This window comes from Aricia agestis, chromosome 3 (genome assembly GCF_905147365.1).
Source record: "Aricia agestis chromosome 3, ilAriAges1.1, whole genome shotgun sequence".
NCBI classification, from domain to species: Eukaryota; Metazoa; Arthropoda; class Insecta; order Lepidoptera; family Lycaenidae; genus Aricia; species Aricia agestis.
The window spans coordinates 17353878-17369355 of record NC_056408.1 but is presented as its reverse complement, the minus strand read 5'-3'; the positions used below and the strand labels follow the sequence as shown (position 1 = coordinate 17369355).

General features: G+C 36.0%; 1 protein-coding gene across 2 annotated transcripts in view; it reads left to right on the top strand.

Moving 5' to 3' along the window:
* The first annotated feature begins 1568 nt into the window (after positions 1–1568).
* LOC121725572 (insulin-degrading enzyme) overlaps positions 1569–15478 on the top strand; it is a 28778-nt gene continuing 14868 nt past the window's right edge. Inside the window, exons 1-7 of one of the 2 annotated variants that reach the window (XM_042112587.1) lie at positions 1569–1741; positions 2333–2518; positions 2741–2829; positions 3611–3696; positions 3910–4031; positions 14135–14304; positions 15250–15372. In XM_042112587.1, the coding sequence (XP_041968521.1) occupies positions 2367–2518; positions 2741–2829; positions 3611–3696; positions 3910–4031; positions 14135–14304; positions 15250–15372 (742 nt within the window). In that variant the 5' untranslated portion in view covers positions 1569–1741; positions 2333–2366. The other variant, XM_042112588.1, reaches the window with a different exon arrangement.

Here is a 15478-nt window from a genome sequence, read left to right as displayed (position 1 = left end):
AATTTGAAATATCAATATTTTCGAGTGATATCGATACGTGAATCGATATTTTATGGAAAATATCGGTAAAATTAAAATACCGTTATACAGTCCCTCTTTAAAGACGCTTTAGGAGAAAATTTTTTGAAGAGTTGGCAGCATAGGTCGCGGCGCGGCGCTCTCTCGTAAGAAATATCGGTCGATAAAATCGCGGCTGTGTGCAAGGAACGCGCGATATATCGCGCCTGTCTGAGGGAGCCTTTAGTTCTTTTTGTTTTAAATATTAAGCTGACAATTGACATGATTAAGTGTTCTCTGCCATATTATAGTGATAATTCACTAAACTCTGCGGGGCTAAAATGGTCACATTTAGCAATTCCTCTCAATTAACTAGCAAATGAATTGTCTATCTAAATAATTATGTCAAATTAGTACGAATTACTAGACATGCATGCAACGAAAGCAGAGTTGCATTTTGCGATTTAAAAACATGATTCATATTATGATTAGTATTGTGATTCATGTTATGATTCGTATTATGATTCATATTGTGAATCACATTATGATTCGTAAACTGGTAAATATATATTTTTAACAGTTTCTTAGGAATCGATACAAATATTTATTTATTTATTTTTAAAAATATTTTCGAGTGATATCGATACGTGAATCGATATTTTAAGGAAAATATCGGTAAAATTAAAATAGCGGTATGTAACAGTCCCTGTATAAAAGATGCTTTAAATAAAAGGAAAAATTTTTTTGAAGAGTTGGCAACACAGGTCGCGGCGCGGAACTCTCTCGTAATCGGTCGATAAAATCGCGGCTGTGTGCAAGGAACGCGCGATATATCATGCATTATACCGCGCGATCGATCGCGCGAATCGCGCCTGTCTGCGGGAGCCTTAAAACTACAGTTCGACTAGGCTTTATTTGAACGTGGGTGACATTGACGGGAGCGCTGCTGCTGCTGGTAAAGGAGAACCATGAGGAGAACTATTATATCTTAAACACATGTCAAAAATGACTTTTTTGCAATGCTTTTTAGTTTTTTGCATGATAGAAGCGTTTCTAATCTGTCAAGAAAGTGAAGAAATTAAAAAGTAGCAACATAATAGTGTCATCCCTTTCAAATCAATCTAAGAAAAAAGGGATGACACTACGACGTTGCCACTTTTTAATTTCTTCACTTTCTTGACACGTTCAAATAAAGCCTTGTCGAATTGTAGTTTTAAGACTCCCACAGACAGGCGCGATTCGCGCGATCGATCGCGCGATATAATGCACGATATATATATTAAAATTGTCTTTACTGCAAAAAACCACAAACTACTAACAAAAAACTAATAACGTCACTCAACGAGTGCGCTTTGAAACATAAACAGTTTATTGTCCAATTGCATTTGACGAGATGATTGGCCGGACTGAGACGATGAATCATGGAATTAATATGTACTTAGTTGTACGTAGTACATATTAATTCCATGCGATGAATTCAATGTATAGGTACTGGTTAGAGCTTAGGAACACTTTCAATGTCAGATTCGGAAACGTCATCATGACGCAACATTTATAAATTATAAGTGTCAATTCATAGTTCACTTTTCTTTTCTCGTCATTGGTATCCTGAGCCAGTAAATAAACAATTTAAATTAAATTACATAAGAATTTAAGTTAATTTCATCAAACTGGCATCCAGGAGATTACTGTTTATAAGCTTTTATAGCTTCTCACCAACTACGTATCGCACCAGTTTATATAGGTTAGAACTTCATATGATCGGGTGTTAAGATTATTGATTTTGTAGCTAGCAGATCATTGTTTGTTTATCTTCTCATCTTTTAACATATACCATATCGAAAATAGGGAACGAACACATAGGTTAACATCAATTAATTGTATTCGTTCAAGGACTGTTGTTCTTGTAAGTATATGCTATGAGATTACATATTTTTTATTCATGAGCACATTCCTACAATTATTTTTATATAAACTGGATTTTAAAAAGGAAAGTCTGAGTAGAACACTTCAGATATACCTATGTAGACATAATTTATTTCCTATTCTTTATTTTTTCTCTATGTTCACAATATTAGCTCTACTTTTGATAGAAGAATAATTTAAAATCAAAGTAATTATTCTACTCCCTTTAACGGCGCCGATAACTCGTGATAAAATGTAGTTATTAAGTGTATACAATTTATATGTATGTTAATCAATATATTATATTGTATGGGCCCATGTAGCCTGATATAAATAAAAATAAAATAAATAAAATTTAACATAAGAGTCATGAAATCCATCCATCCATCATATTATGTTTAACCTAAGTTTGTAAAACTGTTGTTTACAGTTACCATTTGAGTCAAAGGCGACAATACTCGGGCATGACTGTGCCACAGTGCGCTCCTCGGTCTCCGGGCCGAGGGCAAACCCCTCTTGATGCCCATCCTGGCTCAGGGGCTGATACACCCAACCAGTCTATACTCAAGAGATATGACAATATTGTCAAGAGCCAAGAAGATAAAAGAAACTACAGGTAAGGTAAACTATAGTCTTTATATGTTATGCTTTTATATTGTTTTAAATTTACTTCATATTATACAAATTACTCTGTGAAATATGTTTCTTTATTTTTTTTTACTGCTCCTATAAATATTGTGTAACATAGATAAAATATTGTCTTACCTGTATAGTGTAGCCATTTTAGTATAATGTAGGTCTGTGTAGTCATATTATTGATTCAACATTTAATTTTCAGGGGTCTCCAACTGTCAAATCGCATGAAGGTTTTGCTGGTTAGTGATCCCACCACAGACAAGTCGGCTGCTGCTATTGATGTCAATGTTGGTATGTACACATTAAGTAGATTGAACAGGAACATTTAAACTTCTTAGTTCTCTTATTAGGTAATAAATTATTGTAGATGTTACATAAAACATGGTAATTACTTACAGCAAAGTTTTACATCTATATTGTTTTTATGTTAAAACTTAAAACTAATACATTGATGAAATGGAAAAATTACATTGTTTACATAGTTAAATATATTTTTTAAAAGCTTGAAAATACAATTTACAGTTAATAAAATTGTCCATTATTTTTCTTGGGACTCAAAGTGGAGTGGTGAAAAAAAACTGATTTGGATTACATTCAATAAGGATAATATTATCCTTATTGAATGTAATCCAAATTGGTTCAGCAGTTTCAGTGTGAATAAGTAGCCGACAAGTAGACATTTAATATGTAACATAATATTATATGGTCTAGTGGTTAGAGCGTGGCTCTCAACTCCACAGGTCGTGGATTTGAATCCCGCGTTGGAAACATGTTATTTCCAAGTTTTAACGACAGTGCAGGCTGATCATATGATTGTCTGACAAGTAAGATGATCCATGCGTTGGATGGGCATGTTAAAAGTCGGTCCTGCGCTTGATCTATCGCCAGTCGTGTCGGTCTTCCATCCCACTAGGTTATGAGAGTGATAGGAATAGCGAGTGCTCTTGTGTACTGCACACACACTTGGGCATTATAAAAACTACTCCTGTGTAACAGGCCAAATTCAATGAAACTGGCCACCGTCACCGAAACCGGTGTGGGGAGTATTATTATAAGAATTTTTTGTTTTTAGGATACTTAAGTGACCCAGAAGAGTTACCTGGGTTGGCACATTTCTGTGAGCACATGCTGTTTCTTGGGACAGAGAAATACCCAGAGGTTTGTAATAGCTTACTTTTTTAATAATATTTATGCTGATGCAAGGGACATGTTTTTTTAGTGGCATATTGAGCATTCAAAAGAATTTTGAGGAATGTAGTAATGTAAATATTCTGTAGTGTTTTGTAATGGGACATGTAAACCAAATTTCACATTTAGTTACATAATTATATACTTACTTTAATGAAGATTATTTGCTCATTACATTTTTAGGAGAATGAATACAGCAAGTTTCTCTCTGAACATGGTGGGATGTCCAACGCCTCAACATCTTCAGATCACACAACATACTATTTTGACGTCCTACCTGCACACCTCGGCAGAGCTTTGGATATGTGAGTTGAAATTACTTCCCAGACTGGCTAGAAATTTGGAATCCGGCAAAGGCATTTTTTCTTTAATAATTATAATATAGTATATTATCTAAAAATTACTTAATAAACTAACTTAAATCTACTAATAAAGATCCAGATATCATATGCTTAACTGAAACATTTGTAGAAAAGGGGACAGCGGCAAATATTCACTTACATAACTACACTTTGGGTGCGTTCTATACTAGGACAAAAAAACAAAAAAGAGGTGGTACCTGTATACTTGTCAAAAAAAAATAAGTTTTCACACTACACTAATATTGACTTTTCATACTCTACTGATAATGATTTTGAATGTTGCGGTATAGAAATAGTAGATCTGAATATGATTATCATCTGCATATACAGAACCCCAACGTCAGTAGTCAATACGTTTTTTGGAAAGCTTGACACGTTATTACATAATTTAATAAAAAAAACAAATAAAAATATTATCATTGCAGGAGACTTTAATATAAATCTATTTAAAAAAACTAAAGAATCGGATATCTTACTTGACATTACATCTAATTACAATCTAAAAATACACTTTAATCAACCTACAAGACATATGACATGTATAGACAATATAATAAGTAATGTGACTAATGCTAATAGTGAACTCTTACACCTAGGTCTATCTGACCATAACACTGCACAACTTTTCTCGATACCAGTAGAAGGATATAAAAGCAACATACATGCCAATATATATTATATAAAAGAGCTTATAATAAAGATAATATAAAAAAAATTAAAAACTATTTAGCACGCATTTCTTTTAATGAATGTTATAATTTACATGATTTTAATGACGCTTTTAATAATTTCTATGACATGTTTCTACTTTTATATAAACTTTGCTTTCTCGTGATGCGTATAAAGGTTTCTAAGAAACACAAAACGCCAAACTGGATCACAAAGGGGTTAAAAATAAGCTGTAATACTAAACGCAAATTGCAATTTAGTGCCTATCGAGATAAAAACAAAAATACAAAATATAAGTACAAAAAGTATAGCAGAACATTAAGAAAATGCTTCAGATGTGCCCAAATAAAGTCTCACACAAAATACGTAGCAACAGCCAAAAATAAGTGCAAAGCTTCCTGGAACATTGTAAAACATATCTCGAACAATAATAATGAAAAAAAAATATATCACGGAAATAATTAATTTAAATAATAATAAAGTTGACACGCCATTAAGGATTGCAAATACATTTAACGATTATTTTATAAAAACTACTAATGTTAATATTTCGAACTCGGCTTCTAAGGCAACAAGCAATATTGTTGAAAATGCTACCAGCATTTTCTTAAGTCCATGTACGAGTGATGAAACCAAACAAATTATCACTTCTCTAAAGAATACTAGCACAGTTGGCTATGATGAAGTCTCTACAAAAATAATAAAGTAATGTAAAAATGTATTAGCTCCAGTTTTGGCAGCACTTATAAACAAATCTTTTACTGACGGCGTTTTTCCTGATAAATTAAAAACTTCGATTATTAAGCCCCTGCATAAAAAAGGTGATCGTAGACAATTAAACAATTATAGACCAATTACCTTAGTATCAATTATGTCTAAAATATTTGAAAAGGCTATGCACAAGAGATTAACTTCCTTTATAAATAAATTCAAATTACTAAAAAATTAACAATACGGATTCCAGAAGAATAAATCGACACAACAAGCTTGCTTTAATATTACGAATCAAATTATTAACTGTATGGATAGTAAACATCATTGCGTAGTAATGTTTATAGACATGACTAAAGCATTTGACTTTGTTTCTCATAAAATATTACTAGATAAACTTAGCAAAATGGGTATTAGAGGACCGGCTCTTGAGTGGATTAAATCATTTCTAAAGGATAGGATGCAATACACAGTCATAGAACACATCAACTTAAATAATGAATTAGTAAATAGTAAATCTGAAAGTCTATTAAATAAATTTGGAGTCCCTCAAGGCTCAGTGTTAGGTCCACTATTATTCCTATTTTATATTAATGACATTCCCATTATGACTAATTATAAATTAACATTATTTGCTGACGATATAACATTGCTATTTACATTCAATAATAAAACAGACGTGAACAAAATCGAAAATGACATTAATTTAGTACTTCATCTTATAATTCAATGGCTTACATCAAATAATTTAAAAATGAATATTAACAAAACAAAATATATACAATTTACAAACTATAGTAAAAACCATTACAATTAAAATTACAATATAAAAATGAAATTATAGAACGAGTAGATGAAAACATATTTTTGGGTATACAAATGGATAAATATTGCAACTGGCATGCACACGTAAACAAAGTATGTTCTAAACTAAACAGATTCGTATATGTTTTGAGAAGACTTGCGTGGACAGTAAGTGCTCAGACTGCAATTATGGCCTATCACGGATACGTCTCGTCAATCCTTCGCTATGGACTAGTAATTTGGGGAAATTTAAACCAAATAAATAAAGCATTTATAGTGCAAAAAAAATGTCTCCGAGCCATAGCAAGGGTTCCACCATATGAATCGTGTAGGCCTTTATTCAAACAATATAATATAATGACCTTACCGAGCATGTATATTTTAGAAATATTCAAATTTGTAAGTAACAACAAGCATATCTTTACCCAATTAGTAGATCAGGTACCTACCGACGAAATTTTTTAGAAATTCGAATAGGTTAATCATAGACAAAAAACCAAAGACGAGTGTTTTCTTAAATAATGCATATGCAACGTGTGTAAAGATTTATAACAAGGTACCTGCACACATAAAATCAATGACAACAACTAGCTCATTAAGGGAATTAAAAAATATATTAATACAGAAAGCATATTACGACATCAAAGAATTTCTTAATAATAAGTAATAATTATTAATAGAACTACTGTAACTAATTCAATTTTATTTGTGACATTTAAAGCCCTATTTTAACTTCTCTGACATTATATTTTGCTTAATTGTATTTATATTCTGACATGATATATTGACTATTATTGAAATTGATATTACTTTGTAATGAAACTGACATAATATAAAATTATTTAGATTATACTGTATAATATTATGTTTTCTAATGTATAAGTAGTTAGATAAGTAGTTGGTTTAGTTTTAAGGTTATATTGACATGCGCTAACTTTGACATTATTTTAGATTATTTGACTTTCTTTACTTAATTTTGACATTTGTAATAATGAGAAATTACTTAGAATATCTTACTAATGAATGATAATAATTACTTATAAATTATCTGTCGTAAAAATGTATGAAAAACTTAATAATTTCATTGCACGCCATTGTTATGGTTCTACCATAAGAATTATTAAGACCTTTATATCAACAACATTCTGGCAATAAAGACATTTGATTTGATTTGATTTTGATTATTGTTAGCAAGAAATTGTTTTTTTTTTCTCCAAAATCATGCGATCAGTCTTTCAGACTATGAGCAGATGAGTTTAACGAATTGTGGCAGGCGGAGATTGTTCCCCATTGGGCACATCTCTATATTGATTATTTTGGATCTTAATCCAGTGTGTCTAAGTCCAGGATATTTCGCCTTTTAAGGCGATTAGTAGTGTCTCTGTGTAGGAGCATTTGAGCCAGCTGATTTGGGTGGTTTTTTAGCCGAAGTTTGTACTTTGTGCTGAGCATTTTAATTTCCTCTTTCACTGTCTGAAGGCCCAAGAATTCGTGTACTTCTGAGTTTTTAATGAACCATGGGGCGTTGCACATCTGTTTAAGTACACAATTTTGAGCTCTTTGGATTATGCTTATATTCGAGGCACTTGCTGAGCCCCATAGTTGTAGACCCCATAGAGGTCCAGATTCGCTTGATAATTGATTTATATATAAGCAGTTTGTTGTTAATAGCCAGTTTAGATGTTCGTCCAATCAGCCATGAGAGATCTCTTGAGCGGATGTTCAGCTCTTTTCTTTTGGTTTCAATGTGCTTCTTCCAGGTTAGTCGGCTATCAAGATGCATACTCAGGTACTTAACGGTATCACTTTGGGGAAGCTCTCTTTCTCCGAGTTTTACTGATGGACATTTGTCCCAACACAAAGTAAATGTTACTTGGATGGATTTGCTAGCACTAGCATTTATCCTCCATTTTTTGAGCCATGAGTCAATTTTTGAGAGACTATTCTGCAATTCTAGCGAGGCTATTGTTGGGGATTTATTTGATGCTAGAATGGCTGTATCATCAGCATATGTTGTAACTCCTTGGGTCTGAGGCATGTCAGATGTAAAGATGGTATAAAGTACTGGACCGAGGACCGAACCCTGTGGTACTCCTGCTAGTATATTATAGAAGCCAGATGTGCTGTTACCTTCTTTTACTTGAAAAATTCTGTCAATGAGGTGAGAGTTAAGCAGATGGTAAAAAGAGTGCGATATGAGTCGTTTGATTTTGCACAGCAGACCTTTGTGCCACACTCTATCAAAGGCTTGTTGAACGTCTAAAAAGACCCCAGCACAATACTCTTTTCGTTCCAGGGCCGCTCTTATGGTGTGACAGACTCTATGTACCTGCTCTACTGTAGCGTGTTCAGCTCTAAATCCAAACTGATGGTAAGGCTTTGACACGAGTCCAGGAGTCTTTTCAAGATTATCTTTTCTAGCAGTTTCGAGAGAATTAGCAGTAAGCTGATAGGTCTGTAGGAAGTTACGTCATGCTGTGGTTTTCCCGGTTTGTGTATCATTGACTGGGAACTGGGAACCATGACTTGGGAAACATTCCATATTAACGGATCCTACTCTAAGTATGCTGTTGAAGAGCATTGTGAGGTACAGCAAACCTCTCTTCGGAAGTTCCATGAGAATCTTTTTGTCCATGAGGTCAAAACCTGGTGTTTTCTTGTCCTCTTGTGGATTTGTTGGTTTTAGAGGTAAGTCCATTTGCAGGGGTTGTTTAAGAGTATCGTCGATGTCATTTTCAGAAAATGAGTGTTATGCTTCATTGGGAGTGAATATTTTGGCTAGGTGTTCTGCAAAAATATTAGCTTTTTCTTGAGCTGATCTCGCCCATTTGTTACCTTCTATTCTTATAGGAGGCTTAATAGTTTTTGGCTTCATACTGGACCTGGTTGATTTCCACAGAGAGTAGTTTGTTGCCTTCGTTGCTGTGAGAGATGTTAAGAGTTCTTCAATCGTAGCATTTTCGGCCTCGGCGATGCAATGCTTCAGCTCTCGTGTCGCTCTATTTAGGGCGGTTTTGTCATTGGGATGTCTGCTGTGGTGCCATATCCTTCTTAGTCTTCTTTTTTCTAGAATTTTTTTTCTAATTTCAAGGGAGACCACGTTTTGCCTTGGCTTATTATTTGTAACAGGGAGGGGTGCTACTCCAGCATGCCTCTTGGATTACCTCGGTGAGTATTTCAGCTGCGTCTTCTATATCTTCTTCGGTTTTTAAAGCTACTTTTAATCTTAAGTGATCGTCTACAATTCGTCTAAAGTTGTCCCAGTCAGTCATCTTACTGTATAATTTTGACGACTTTTGTGTGTATAGCACAGACGAGCTCACTGTAAGGATTACAGGCACGTGGTTAGAAGAACCGTCAAGGCATGTCTCTACTTTATGAAATAATCGAGCTAGTCCTTTCATCACAAAAAAGTCTATAATGTCTGGAAGCCTATTAGGGTCAGTAGGCCAGTGCGTCGGTTCGGCTGGAGTAATCGCGTTTATTTTGTGTATCTCCAAGCACTTCTTGAGCTCCCTACCTCTTGTGGTAGTTAATCTGGAACCCCAGTGTACATGTTTGGAGTTCCAGTCACCTCCAACTATAAATTGAGTCTCTAATTTTTCAAAGAACTCTGTAAATTGCCTTTCAGTAATTTTATGTTTAGGTGGGCAATAAATTGAAGCCACATTAAAGTTTCCATTTTTTGTGTAAATTTTTACCGTGGTTGCTTGTATGTGTTCTGTTTGAAATGGCGGCATTTCATGGTGTTCTAGTGAAGATCTTACTAATACAGCTGTTCCTCCATGTGCCGTGCCGTCCGGATGATTTGTGGTATATATGTTGTAATTTTTTATTTTTATTTTGTTATTAGATGTAAAATGAGTCTCAGATACTAATAATATGTCTAGGTCATGATATTTGATAAAGATTTCAACTTCTTCTTTGTTTGGGGATAGACCATTGGTGTTCCAAGTTGCTATCTTGAATGTGTCAATCATTTTGTCAAGGTGTTGACAAGTGTTGTGAGAAGCCCCATTAAGGTGCTCATTTGCTGCAGTATGAGATCAATTTTTTCCGCTTGTTTTAGGTATAGTTGTTCTAGTTGGTTAGTTGGCAAGGTTTTTGCATTAGGTGAGTCATTGGTCCCGGGGACGTCAGTCACTTTGTTTTTTGTTACATTTGCATAGGATTTTGATGCATCACTTATTTTATTCACGTCCTCTTTAGATATGGTATGCATTAGTTTAGTGGGGTTTTTCTCGGATTCGTTTCGATTGTTAACAGGCCTACCTTTATTTGTTCTTCTGGCCATTATTTCCTTATACACCTCACAGCCTTTGTAATTGGCCGGGTGTGGACCAAGACTCAAGGCACATATTGCTGGAGTGTTTTTATCTTTCTTTGGGCACTCCCGAGTAGCATGTGAATCTGCACATTTAAGACAGCGATATGGCCGCATGCAATAATTTTTTGAATGCCCAAGTTGTTGACATTTCTGGCACTGAATTACGGTTGTCCTTTTTTTTGGATCTTCTGTGGTAACAACTTGGTGATAGATAATTCTTATTTCTCTCGCAGCATTATTGTTGGGTCCATTTACTAGATTTACAAAGAAGGTAGAGGTTGGTTTTTTATTTGGTCCATATCTACAGTTTATTATTTCACCACAGATTGTATTGCCTGTTTTCTCGAATGCACTTTTAATTTCGTCATTTGTATGGTGTAAATTTTTTATGACTAAGCGACAATTTCTTTGATCTTTCCTGTTGAAAGTATGACCAATAAGTCCGTTATCTCTTATTATTTTAATTAATTTTTGATACACTGATATACTTTCACTTTTTATGCTTAGTTGATTATTATTAATGTTCTTGTATGTGAAGGATGTTTTATCTGTAGCACTCTCCAATAGCTCTGTTAGCTTATTGATATCCTGTATGCCATATAGGATTATTGGTCTCGGTTTGGGAGTTCTTTTCTTAGTTGGTTGGTTTTCCAAATTGGGCTCGTCAATTGGCAGGGTCTCATATCTGTTGGACGTTATGATGTGCTCCGGAGATTGAGAGCTCGACAACTTTCTTCTTTTTGGGTTCCGTGGGGTTGGGACTTTTTGCCAGTCTGGTGGGCCGGGAGTAGAGTTGTAGGTCTCTTGAGAGTCACTGGCTTCTTCATTTACATCTTGATTACTGATTGATGGGGCGGAACCCACTGAAGCACTCCTAATGCGAGTGTTGAAGAGACTGGGGTGGAAAGCCTGCTGCACATACTTTTTGGTATGGGTGGTTCTTCTTTCTTCTTTATTAATTCTTCTTTTGCTTCTGTATCTTCTTTACCTCCTCTTGAATTAGAATCTTCCATAGATAACAAAACATTGCTCCCCCCCAGAATACGATGGGAGCTGCCTGAGTTGGACTCAGGGAGGGATTCTCCGGCATAGCCGGTACCCTGCTGGGGTAATTTTTCCTTATGTTTTGTCGCCATGTTTTGTATTTTTTCTTAGGGTTTGTTTCCCTCAGGGTCTTATATCGCTGGCGTTTCCCGGGTGCCAGAGCCACTCTTTTAGAGGAGATTTAATTCCTCTCGGCGTGTGGTCGCCGTGGTACAGGTTCCTTAACCGCCGCCTGTGACTCGGCATTGCTGCTTGTTTCGAACCACCCAGGGGACACGTGTAGGGTGATTCTTAGGAAAAGATGGTAACTCCTACGGACGCAAGCAGTATCATCCCCCGAAATTGTATAAAATACTTTGCATACTAGCTGTGAGGAATTTCAGGAAACTAAATGGCGCCCGTAACACTGTTGCGCAGAATATCAGTTATCTCGTGGGCACTGGAAACCCTATACAGCAGATGTTCCTAAACTCCTTTATTTCGTGGCCCCCTTTTAAGGTATTGGTGTATACTGCGGACCCCCTGTAACCCCCTCCCCCTAAAATACTAATCCATGACACTTGCTACTATTTTAAGATTTTTAGTAACAGTCGCTGTGCTTTTCAACAAATTATTCGCCTATGCCAGGGATGGCGAACCAATTACACGCGGCATGAAATTGTGACCACGTCAATGATCACAAATGTCTATGACATCACTTGAGTAATTATTCAGAAAAGTGGCACGTTTCTACGATATATTTGAGTTCAAGCATGTAGTTCCCGCGTTGCTAGCAAGGGGACTTTAGCTAGGCGGGCGGGTAGCGCGGCATCGGCGAGTCTTGACACACTCTTTCTGTATATTATGGAATATGTAAGTTCTTACAAAAATAATTTCTGAGCTTCTCATAACATTGGTTGCCATAGGAGAAGTCAAGTCGGGTCACCATATACATTTTTATACGAGGGCTGCTATTTATGTATCCGGAACTGGCCACTTACAAGAACAATATTTAAAAAGTAATTACAACATTTGAAAATAGAACTCTTTGGTTGAAGAATACATTTTGTTTCATGTGACTGTCAATTATTTTTCCATTGTGGCGTCATTTTGAAAATTGCGTGTCTTCATTTGCCATGGATTTAACGCGTGAACATTTTCGTGCAATGATTTACTACGATTTTCGGCGTGGGCTAAATCAACAACAGTGCTTCATTCAACTCACCGCAACTTTTGGAGATGAAGCACCATCAAAAACCACTGTTTATCACTGGTACAGTGAGTTTAATCGTGGGCGGTCTATGCTCACGGATGAAAATAAAAAAGGTCGCCAAAAAACAGCTGTTGTCCCACAAAATATAGATGCTGTGCGGGAACTAATAATGCGTGATCGTCATGTTTCATATCGCGAGATAGAGGCGTCCTTAGGCATAAGTATGACGAGCATACATAAGATATTACACGAACATTTGGCTGTAAAAAAAATATGTTCGCGTTGGATTCCGCACAACTTGACAATCGATCAAAAACGGGCTCGTGTCGATTGGTGCAAAAAAATGATAAAAAAATACAACCGTGGTACGTCAAAAGCCGTTTATAATATCTACACAGGTGATGAATCTTGGATCTATGCATATGACCCCGAAACTAAACAACAGTCAACGGTGTGGGTGTTCCAAGATGAGCCGAAACCAACAAAAGTTACTCGTGCAAAAAGTACTTTGAAGCAAATGGTCGCCTGTTTTTTTGGAATTAATGGACATGTGGCTACAGTGCCATTAGAGAATCGTAAAACGGTTAATTCTGAATGGTATACGACCATTTGTTTACCAGAAGTCTTTGAAGAAATAAGAAAGGACAACCGACAACGCAGAATCATATTACATCACAATGCTAGCTGTCACACCTCAGCTGAAACAACTCAGTTTTTGGAGGGTCAAAAGATCGAATTGACTGGTCATCCGCCGTACAGCCCTGATTTGGCACCTAACGATTTCTTTTTATTTCCATACGCGAAGAACAAATTACGTGGTCAACGTTTTTCTAGCCGCGAAGAGGCTGTTGATGCGTTCAAAATGCACGTTTTGGAGATACCTCAATCAGAATGGAAAAAGTGCTATGAAAATTGGTTCCAGAGTATGCAAAAGTGTGTCGATCATCGCGGCAAATATTTTGAAAAGCAATAAAACCATATTAAATGATATATGTTTGTTTCTTTTTTTAATTCCGGATACATAAATAGCAGCCCTCGTAGACCCCCGTTAACGACTTGTGGACCCCCATTTTTTTCCACGCCAGCGTAGATACTTTGGAAATCAATGCTATACAGTTTGCTGCATTGTAAATTATACTATATCCTTTCTCGGGCCTTAAAGTATCTCCTTATTTATTTAAAATAAATTCTTTATGCGGTATAGGCGTGATGAGGTAACAGACAGACACACTTTCGTATTTATTTAAATGTATGTATGTATTAAATAAAGTGAAATATAAATGTATATTTCCTCCACAGTTTCTCTCAGTTCTTCATATCCCCACTGTTCACGGAGTCGGCTACTGGTCGTGAGCTAAGCGCGGTGAACTCTGAGCACGAGAAAAACGCGTCGTCAGACACGTGGCGGCTCGACCAGCTCAATAAAAGCACTGCCGCACCATACCATCCCTTCCACAAGTTTGGCACCGGTAAATATCTGCTTTATAAGGCGTCCATTACACGGTAGGTTTTGCTGCCAGTTTTACCACAGTCATGACTGTGAGTGTTTAATAACCTGCCGTGTAATGCAGTGACTGATGGTTGCATGAAATTAATTGACAGTTATCTGGCTATTTTGGTTTTTATGTCATGCAACCATCAATCATGATATTTGAGTAAACGTTTAACCTATCAACTCCCAAGCGGCCGAATTTGACCGCGTAAATAATACGAGTAGATTTCCAGGAATCAGCAATCGAAGGATTAATGGCATTTCGTCCATCACGCGTCAGTAGTCATTCAGTCGTCCATAATTATCTTGCGTGAAAACGTGTATTCTTTGTGAAGTATTGTGAAGTATTTGTGTGACTGACAATCAGTCAAACGAAAGTCATGATTGATGGAATTGACTGACCAGGGCATGACCGTCTAATGTACGCCTAAGCGGGCTCCTAGACAATTTATCAAATAAGTTGTTAAGTAAATAAAATAGAATATTTTATTTACTTAACAACTTATTTGACAATAAGATTGAAAGGCGGGCGCGTTCAATATTAATCCTAGACGCACACGCAGATTGCACAATCACGTATGGTGCAATATTATTAATAACATAATATTATTATATTGCACCATACGTGATTAAACGATGACACAAGAAAATTTATCGTCTAGGGCCCGTTTAGTATCAATGCAAACCGCAATGCGACCCGTAGATGCATTTCTAAATTTGTATCGACTTGACAGACTTTAATTGCTTGAGACGTCTTGCCTGTCAAATCTATACAAATTCGGGAATGCATTTACGCGTTGCGTTGCGGTCTGATTTGTTCCTAAGACGTATAAACAGTGCGAATAAAAAGTGAGCTCAGGCCTAACCGAACCTACACTAATTGCTCTTTGTAACGTTATGTAATTATTATTTAATCTTGCAGGTAATAGGGACACACTAGAAACGATCCCTAAACAAAAAGGTATCGACGTAAGGAAAGAGCTACTCAAGTTTCACCAGAAGTGGTATTCTGCTAATATCATGACACTCGTCGTTTTCGGTAAAGGTTAGTTTTAACGCGTTTGTCACTGCTATACATATATAGGAAGAGTAGAAGTTGCTGATGATCGATAGTGTTGCTATTCGTTGTATTTCCAAGCCTCTCCAATCTC